This window comes from Bidens hawaiensis, unplaced genomic scaffold (genome assembly GCF_021521415.1).
Source record: "Bidens hawaiensis isolate Kalapana, Puna unplaced genomic scaffold, B.hawaiensis_p1.1 tig00016672_1, whole genome shotgun sequence".
Classification (NCBI taxonomy): domain Eukaryota; kingdom Viridiplantae; phylum Streptophyta; class Magnoliopsida; order Asterales; family Asteraceae; genus Bidens; species Bidens hawaiensis.
Window position 1 is genome coordinate 29,105 of NW_027492527.1, and position 10,362 is coordinate 39,466.

The 10,362-nt window shown below is 33.6% G+C and overlaps 1 protein-coding gene across 3 annotated transcripts; it reads left to right on the forward strand.

Annotated features, from left to right (window-relative positions):
- Positions 1-3,552: 3,552 nt before the first annotated feature.
- LOC143551858 (mechanosensitive ion channel protein 10-like) lies at positions 3,553-9,858 on the forward strand. Of its 3 annotated transcripts, XM_077042202.1 has the most exons (8): positions 3,553-3,626; positions 3,804-3,871; positions 5,281-5,742; positions 6,655-7,591; positions 7,677-7,797; positions 8,510-8,803; positions 8,895-9,097; positions 9,252-9,858. In XM_077042202.1, the coding sequence occupies exons 3-8, from the start codon at positions 5,310-5,312 to the stop codon at positions 9,511-9,513; spliced, it is 2,250 nt and encodes a 749-aa protein (XP_076898317.1). In that variant the 5' UTR covers positions 3,553-3,626; positions 3,804-3,871; positions 5,281-5,309; the 3' UTR covers positions 9,514-9,858. The 3 variants fall into 3 exon arrangements, with proteins under 3 accessions (XP_076898317.1, XP_076898316.1, XP_076898318.1); XM_077042201.1 differs by lacking the exon at positions 3,553-3,626 and having other exon boundaries at positions 3,775-3,871; XM_077042203.1 differs by lacking the exon at positions 3,553-3,626 and having other exon boundaries at positions 3,775-3,871; positions 6,661-7,591.
- Positions 9,859-10,362: the final 504 nt, after the last annotated feature.

Sequence of the window (10,362 nt, forward strand, 5' to 3'; positions counted from 1 at the left end):
TTTATGTTTGCTATGTGTTAAATCCAAATCTTTAAGTTTTGCTTCTTATTAGTTATTATTGGGCTACGAACCAAGTAATTTATTTTTGTAGTTAGTAACATATAACTTCTTTCTATGACCCATCGGACAATTCGATCTGATAACATATTTGGGACATTGTCATTTCATCTTTGGCTAGGTAATAAAGACATTTGCATTTGTTCAAAACCTGGCATTGAAGTAGATTTAGTTTAAAAACAGATGTAGAGATAGTCGGATAGATGTGCGCGTACGTATAAAGCAGTTAAAAAATTGTATTTGGGGCATTGGACCGGCAAACTTATTTGGATGGCATAGGCACCACTACGGGTGGTGAGCCATTCATTCTTCAGAAGTACTAAAAATTAGTGGTGTTATTGGTGTCGGTAGGATTGCTTAAGTTAGTGGCAAAGAGTACTCCCAAGTGTGTTTTCTATTCGATCAAATGCTTCCTTTACATGGGCCAATTTTAATACTCGTGACCCACAAGAAAATAATAATAATAATAATAATAATAATAATAATAATAATAATAATAATAATAATAATAATAATAATAATTCTGCCCAAAATAGTATTTTTTAAAATCTTTTGTTTTCTATTTTTGGCAGTGGGATTGTAATAGGTGGAAAACACAATCAGTGATATTCATGTAAGATTATAGTAATACGATGCTCAAATCAAGTATAATAAAATGTTTGATTTCTAAAAAAAATATATTAACGTGTAAAAATGTTATGATTGTTTAAAAATTGTGAGAGGAGTTGATTTAGTAATGAAAGTGTGAAAGTAAAGAAAATACAAGGGTAAAAGATGAAACGACAAGAATGCAAGTTCTCTTAAAATAACCGAAACAAGATGATCATGTGCAACTCCATCATAATATAATATAGATTTTAATTGCACAAAATTAAACCGAGCTATGCTTATTCGGATAGTAGACTCAAGGGAACGGGAACGCTTATTTAGATTCAAGTATATTGTTTGTGAAAGGGAAACTTGTTGTATTTTTATAAGCCTCAATAATATTTTAACCAATTTATTTGAAAAAATAATACCAAAAGTTAATTAATACAAATAAAGGGGAACTTCTTGTATTTTTATAAGCCTCGATAATATTTAACCAATTTTTTTGTAAAAACAATACCAAAAGTTAATTAATATTGTCACGAATATTACACTAACTAAAGCTAAGATATTTCATATTTGATGATAGCAAGGTAACCTATAGATCATCAATAAAGTTGTTTGAAATTAAACATAGCCATAGGCTCTATGTGTAATCATTTTTATGCGATTAAGTGACATGTGTGATAATCAAGTAGTTTGATAATGTATAAATTAGTTTTATAATATACACATCACCTCTTTAAAATCTTCTGATTGTGAGGTTTGACATTTTGTATTCTAATGATATTTCTAAATAAACGCCACACAATGTTATTAACGAATTGAGAGTCAAAATAACTACAAGGTCTAGTTGGAATATAAAAGTCACAGGCTACTTATGTTTCATAATATTGTAAGTTAAACTACAATCATTTTTAGAATATTTTATTTTAGTGGTTTTGGTGTAGATTTAATATAAATAAATCAAAAACTTATCATAGAAACATTCTTGAAAAGGACTATGTCTATATTAATTGATTGGTTAAACTTTTAGATGATCACATAACATTTGTTTTAATTGCATTTTTAACCTACTCTCTCATAACTTTCATAAAATTCAAATCTGCATACATCGTCATTTCTCAAATATTTATTTTTATGTTTAAGAATAGAAAGCAAAACATAGAGCAAAATATAGTGCCTTTATTTATTTATTTAAAAAAAAAAATGCTAAACTACAAAGATACATTCAGTGAACTCAAAACTAATTAGTGTTGTATTTAACGAAATATAATAGAAAAAATACTATAAAAAACTAATATATATTCTGTTTTTTTTTTCATAAAAGTTTCTTAATTAAGAATCTTTTACATATCAAAAGCCAACATACACTTTTTTCTCATAAAAATTGGTTGACAAATTTTTATACCATTTCACATGTTAAAATCAAACAACAAGTCACTCCACTTATTATACTACTTTCCTCACATGGTTTTTTTTTCTTAAAAGAAAACTTTATAAAGATCATAAACCCGGTTAGCTAAAAGCTAACCCGAGATAAAACAAAACATTTACATGCTAAGGAGAGAATTTTAATCCACTTGGTCCAACCAACAAAAAATTTAACATTAAGGCTAGAACATCACATATAAGACAATGAATTAATGGAATCTACACGAGTGGGAATGCCTAATGCGATTCGTACGGCCGCTATCGGTAGTGTTTCTACTTCCCGCGGCACTTGATATCTACTTCCCGCAAGCTACAGACAAGGTATTCATTCACCAGTCACCCGGCCTTTATGCACCATCATAACTATTAATACCTAACTATCGTAATTTAATGGTAGTGAGTAAACAATGATGTGTCATAATAATGACATTGCCTTGCATAAACAGGTTATGAATTTAGCTTATTGACTTGTTGTTCAGACCATACAAATTACAAAGGGCATGTTACAGTTATTAAATTCATCTGAAACTAGTGTACTAGACAATTGATTGCAGGCCTAAATTGTTTGTTTCTCAATATATACTACCTACTTCATTGATGGCCAAATAATCCATAGATTGCAAGTTTGGAGTTGCCTTTTACCCATAAATGCTTATATATTTTGACATTTTGTTATTATCATTTGTTTATCATAATTCATAACATTTGCACTTTCATATAGTGATCATGCTTTGATTATGGTTCTCGTAGATCCACTTGTTTGCAGCTGACAAGTATGAGAGACGGATAACCTAATTATCGTATTCATATGTAGTTTTCGTCAACTTTGAAATACAAGGAACCCGACCAATCCACCAACACATTGTTTTTTGTTTTAACATGCCTCAAATGATATTTATAAAAATAATTTTTTTGGGGGGCACAAACCCGAAAAACACACGATTAATTTTATAAGAGCATTCTTAAATAATAAAAAAAAATAATGTTTCAACAATACATAAGCAAAATTAAAAAATATGTGGCCCACTGCTCACTTATATGGGACTTTCTGTTTCAAGGAATGTCCTTTTCTTATAAACAATAAAGGCTGGTTTAAATCTATTTATTTTATTCAAAAGTTCCATTACACATACTTATTTTGTCTCAAACAAAATGATGATCATATATATCCTTTTATAAAAGCTTAACGTTTTCACACTAATACAATCTTTACATTTAACATATATGTATTTTGGTTATACGAATTACGAAGAATCAAAATATTATGAAACAGAATGTTAACTGTTTATACTGATTTTAACATTTCAAAACTGATTCATCCATGACTAGAAAAAATGTTAAGTTCACCGGATACCATTATTATACATAAATTATCATGATGGTGGGTTTTAAACACGAATCAAAGATAATATATCATCACATTCTTTCATGGTACTTATTAAATTGAAACACTGGCAGACACCACTTTTTGTTCTAATTAAAACATTCAAGATTCTCTCTGTCGCCGGAGTTTTCTCCGGCCACCACATTATCCCGGAGTTCTTCACGTGCGTCTGCTTTTTCATAAGGCTGCCTGCCACTCTCATTTTTATATTATTATTATTAAACACTTACTTTTCTAGATGCTTTTGTTTTTTCACTTGATATTCTACTTTCTCATTCTCTTATTAATAAATGAATCGCACAAACTAAAAACTGCTTATTTTCTCTTTCTCTCTCTCTAGAAACAATAAGCTCAACTCAATCTTGGTGTAAAATGCAAATGGCGAACTGATACTTGACTTGCCTTCAGGTAATCCATTATCCACTTCATGTTTCTTGTCATTATAAATCTGTGTGTGTTTGATGAAATCTTTCGGTTGCTGTTTTTGGACTTCTCGTAAGCTGCTCGAGATTGGATTGATAAGAAGCTCTAAATGAGCAGCCGAGCCTTGTATATTGAGCCCGAGTCTCAAATAAAAGCTCATTTAGTTATCGATCCCGAGCTCGAGCTTAAACTTTTAACTCTTTTGGACTTCTATGTATTATTTTACACTCCGGGCAACCGAGTTCGAGCCGAGCTTTGGCTTTCTTATGGTAGTGAGCCCGAGCTCGAGCCGAGCCGAGCCGAGCTTAAACTCGTTTAAAGTTTTTCTCAACATATGAAAATAATAAAAATTGTGTGTAAGTTAATTAATAAATAATAAACGACTTGAAAGCAAAGCTTGAAAAAATGACTATCTAGCCAGTGGCGTAGGTTAGTTGGGGCCAGGGTGGCCCCGCCCGTTTTTTCGCTCGATGGTGTAAATTTATCCTTTTTCAGCCGAAATTTTATATATATATTGTAAATTTACCCGTTTTGACCGAAAATTTGAGCCCGCCCCTCCGTGTTTGGCCTTGCAGTGTAAATTTATCATTTTTCGACCGAAAATTTTTATAGATAGTGTGTATTTACCCGTATCTGACCGAAGTTTTGAGCCCCCCCCCCCTCGTTTTTTCTGTCAGCAGTGTAAATTTATCATTTTTCGTCCGAAAATTTACCCGTTTCCGACCGAATTTTGAGCTCGAACTTCATTAAAGTGCTCGAAAGAAGCCGACATCGAGCTTAACCTGTTGTAAGTTTTAACTCTTTTGGACTTCTGCATTAACTTAGACTCCACAACTGAGCTCGCACTTTGGCTTGCTTAAGGTACTGCACACGACTACACGAGCTCGAGCTGAGCTTACACTCGTTTAAAGTTTTTCTCAACATATGAAATAATTAAAAACTTTCAAATTAATATTAATATAATGTATAAAAACTAATTCATAAATAATAAACGAGTCGTCGAGCGCAAAGCTTGAAAAAACGACTCACTAGCCGAGCTCAAACTTTTAAAAAAAGTGCTCGAAATGAGCCTAGCTTGAGCTCGAGCTGTTGTAAGTCAAAACAAGTCGAGCGCAAAGCTTGAAAAAACGACTTACAAGTCCGAGCTCAAACTGTAGAAAAAAGTGCTCGAAACGAGCCTAGCTTGAGCTTGAGTTGTTGTAAGTCAAAACGAGTCGAGCGCAAAGCTTGAAAAAACGACTTACAACCCGAGCTCAAACTTTAGAAAAAGTGCTCGAAACGAGCCTAGCTTGAGCTCGAGTTATCGTAAGTCAAAACGAGCCGAGCTCGAGATGTTATTGTTTCAATTTGTTTAAAAAAAGTCAAACATTGACTCTGTACACTGCAAATTCTAGGACTTTGACTTTTGACTTTGAAGACAAGCATGGCGGATACCAACAGAGGTGCTGATGTGGCAGTCACAATCTCCGGCGAAGAACGAGATTTAAAAAGCACACGCGCCGCCGTGACTGAGTCACCTCACAGAAAATCGGTTGACTCACATCCCGAAAATGCAGTATTTATGCCAAGTCCTAACAGGCCACCAAGAATACCCAATCCAGAAACACTAACTAGACGTAAATCCTTGGCAAGATCGGTTTACTCGAAGCCGAAATCAAGGTTCGGTGAACAGTCTTTGATTGACCACCAACTGCTCGATGAAATGCTTGAACCAGCCGCCCCGGCTTCGAACTCGAGCCGGGCCTCACCGAGAGTGGCTAGTAACACTACCGCGTCTCCAAATGGTACATCGTTTAAGGAGACGCCAAGGACTATTTCCATGACTCCGAAAACTCCGTTCATGGCATCACCCGGAGGTAGGCGTGTTCGTCGATTTAACTTTAACTGAACACGAACATATATTCGAACAAATTATTTTTGTTCGTGTTCGTTCATTAAGAAAAAGTTGGCAAACGTAAACGAACATAATTGAACAAAAATTAACGAACTCAAATGAACGTAATTAAACAAACATAAATGGATGCAAACATAAGTTAGCATTAATGAACACGAATGAATAAGTCTTAACACATCACAATTCATCCAAAAACATATCTAAATAAGTGGTTTAAATTTATATATATATAAAAAGGATCAAGATCATGTGAGAACTATTTTGAAATTGAGAACTATGAGAACCATTTTAGACCGCAAACAACCCAAAAGTTAAAGAAAATCATAAACATAAAAAAACGCAAAAATTAAAAAAGTAAAAAATTCAAAACTCTTATTTATCATCCCGGTTTCATAAAAAAAAGTGTCTCGGTTTTGCTAAATTATACACATATGTATAATATGTACATATATGTACATGCATGTTTTTTTATACACATGTACAATTTAAAGTAAATGATAATGTACATATGTGTACATTACGCAACTAGATATTAAATGAAATTATACACATGTGTATAATACAAATTTTTATTATTTTTATTTATGAAACCGGAATGAAATATAAGAATTTTGGTTTTTTTTCTTTTCTAAAAATTTTGTTTTATAATTTGTTTAAATATTTTTTAGAGGTTTTTTTAGTGGTTCAAAATGGTTCTCAAAGTTCTCAGTTTTCAAATGGTTCTCTTAGGATCCTTACCCTGTATATATATATGTGTGTGTGTGTGTGTGTGTAATTAAAACTACTTATGCATTTGTTAAAGTTTAAACGAACGAACAAAAGGCGTTTTCATGTTCGTTCGTTGATTAAATTAACGAACGAACGTTTGGTTTAGGTGCAGATTCAGGGGGGGTTGATGAGGATGAAGAGATTTACAAGAAGGTGAATATAAGGAATGAAATGAAGATTAGGAGAGTAAAGATGATAGTTTTATTTGAATGGATGGTGTTTCTATTCCTGTTAAGTTGTGTAGTTGCTAGCTTCACGGTCGAAGACTTGAAGCTATACAAAATTTGGAGTTTGGAGTTATGGAAATGGCTCGTGCTTGTAACGGTCATCATTTGCGGTATGTTAGTCACGAAAAAGCTTATGCATTTTATCGTGTTGTTGATCGAATTAAACTTCTTATTGAGAAAAAAGGTGTTGTATTTCGTTCACGGGTTAAAGAAGAGTGTTCAAGTAAACATTTGGTTGACTGTTGTTCTTGTTACTTGGACATCGTTGTTTAATGGCCAACATGTTGAAAGATCAAAAACCGCCACTCGGGTTTTGGACTATATTACTTGGACTATTGTTTCGTTACTGGTTGGTTCGTTTTTATGGGTATTAAAGACTTTCTTGCTTAAAATCTTGGCGACGTCTTTCCACGTCAGCAATTTCTTTGATCGGATTCAACAATCGTTCTTTGAACAGTATGTTCTTTTAACCCTGTCGGGCCCGCCACTAATGGAATCTGCACAGGCGGTTGGTGCGAGTACAAGCACGAGTCGTTTGAGTTTACAGGTGAAGAGAAATGGGAAAGACACAAAGACAAAGGAAGTGATCGATGTAGGCAAACTTCATCAAATGAAAAGGGAAAAGGTGTCTGCTTGGACTATGAAAATGTTGGTTGACGTGGTATCGAATTCCGGGCTCACAACGTTTTCTGGTGAGCTTGAAGAAAGTGCTTATGATAGGCCGAGTGAATCTGCAGATAAGCAAATTTCTACCGAGATGGAAGCGATCCATGCTGCTATTAAAATTTTTAATAATGTTGCTCAGGATGGTTTCACGTAAGAGCGTTTACATTGACTAGATCTTTAAATATGTTTTGTTTGTTGATAATTTGTTAATTAATGTTGTATGTTTACAATGTAGGTACATTGAAGAAGAGGATTTAAGGAGATTTATGATTAAGGAAGAGGTGGATATTGTGTTTCCACTTATCGACGTCGCTGATAAAGGAAAAGTTGACAAGAAAACTTTAACAGAATGGGTGGTAAGACTCTTTATCTCATTTATATGACCAAAAAAGATAAATGCTAATAACCTCACAAATATAAGAGGTGAAAACTGTGAATAAATTAGGGTTGTTCACGAGCCGATCGAACCGAGTGAAGGCTTGATCGTTGCTTGGCTCGTATACAACCGAACCGAACAGCTGAAATTCGAACTGAGCGAAAACTGAAACGAGCCAGAATCTAAGCGAGCATTTTTCGATCGAGCATTATTTAATTCTTTTTCACTTTAAATTTTTCAATAAGAAACAAGTTTGAATGTTGTAAATTATATATTTTATTAATAAATTAGTAGTTTCTAAACAAACGTGTAACGGATTGTAAATTTATATTAGAAATAAGTTTGAAGTGAGATATAACGATCATGTAAACAAACTTCTAGTATTATAAAAACTTGAAGCGAACAAATAAAATTATAAAATTGACAGAATAGGAAAATTTAAAGGGGTTAAAAAAATGGTAAGCTTATATTTATGTGTTTTGTCTATATATATTTATATATTTGTTCATATATAATTATATATAAAATAAATTAAAAATATTCGAGCCGAACCGAACCAGGTGGACTTTAGCTCGTTTACAATCGAGCTAAAAAACTAGCGAGCATTTTCCGAGCGACGAGCGGTTTGGACGGCCCTAGAATAAATGATTAAATGCTAACTAAAATTCATGTTACTTTGTTACTTTATGCAGGTAAAGGTTCACAATGGTCGAAAAGCATTGGCACATGCGTTAAGCGATACAAAAACAGCAGTAAAACAGTTGGACAAGCTTGTTACAGCTGTGTTGATTGTTTTAGTTTTCGTTGTGTGGCTTCTTCTAACAGAAATTGCTACAACCAAAGTACTTGTTTTAATGTCATCACAACTTGTTGTAGCTGCGTTTATATTCGGAAACACTTGCAAGACTATTTTTGAAGCTATTGTCTTTGTTTTCATAATGCATCCGTTTGATGTTGGTGACCGTTGTGTCATTGATGGCGTTCACGTAAGAACCGTGCCTTTTATTTCCATTTTGAGTCCCATATGTACAATATTTTGTATTTGATTTAAACGTTGGACTATTTGTTATTTGACAGTTGATAGTTGAAGAGATGAATATCTTAACGACGGTTTTCTTGAGATATGATAACGAGAAGATATATTACCCGAATTCGGTTTTGTCTACGAAGCCCATTAGCAATTTCCGTAGAAGCCCGGATATGGGAGATGGTGTGGAATTCTCTATTGACTTTGCAACAACCGCCAGTCAGATTGCGCAAATGAAAGAAAAGATGAAAGTGTAAGTTTAACATGCAATAGTTTGCTCTTTAAATACATCATACATTCATACTTGCATGATCATATGAACATGAATAATAATAATAATATATAATAATAATAATAATAAAATAAATAATAATATTAATAATAATAATTTTGTTACTTATGGTTAGGTATTTGGAAAGGAATCCTCAATTATGGTATTCGGGTCACAGTTTCGTTGTAAAGGGGATTGAAAACGTGAACAAGATAAAAATGGCGATGTATTTCACGCACACGATGAATTTTCAAAATTTTGGCGAAAAAAATGTGAGGAGAAGTGAACTGGTTTTGGAGCTGAAGAAGGTTTTTGAAGAGCTGAAGATCAAATGCAATCTTCTTCCGCAAGAGGTTCATCTGCATCATCCGGAAACAATAACCGGGCCCACCAAATAATCGTACGAAAAACGTGATTAAAGGTCTCATCTTGCAGGTTGGATTCTATGTTTTGAAGCTGTTTTTTTTTGCATTTAGAATCTCCTGCACACTTCATGAGGCAGGCATATATATGTATGTTATGTAACAACTTAGATATGTTATCCAAGATTTGTAGTCACTTTTAAAGCCATATGAATATATAATCACATCAAAGGGTTAATTATATGCCAAGATTAGTTTCTTTTTTAGTTATATTGATTTTATATAATCCTAACTGTCATGCTTTTGTTGTTGTCGGTCCCAACTAATGAAATGGTTGGTAACAGTCTCACATTTTAACATGTTTGTTTCCAACGGTCCATGACTAACGGAAGCGTAACTCCATTAGTCTCTTGTATACGGTAAAAAGGAAGCGTAACTCCATTAGTCTCTGGTATCCGGGAAAAGTTTTTCACTGGAAAACTTAATATTTCTGTCGCTAACCTCTTTAAAACCTTAGATTGGACCTTTAGAAACCTTTTTTTAATAAAAACCTCAATTATTGAGGTCGTTGGTGGTTGCCGGAAAACTCCCTTTTCTTGCCGGAAAACTCAACTTTTTCGTCCTAAACCTCTCTGTAACCTTAGACCAGACCTTTAGAAACAATTTTAAGTAAAAGCCCCAATTATTGAGGTCTCCGGAACCCTATAACTACCGCCGGTGGTGGTGTTCAGATAGGGTGGTCAGCGGTGGTGGTGTTTAGGTTGAGTTTTCCAGCGATTGGAGACTAACAGAGTTACGCTTCCGTTAGTCATGGACCGTTGTAATCAAACATGTTAAAAGGTGAGATTGTTACCAGCTATTTCGTTAGTTGAGACCAACAACGAC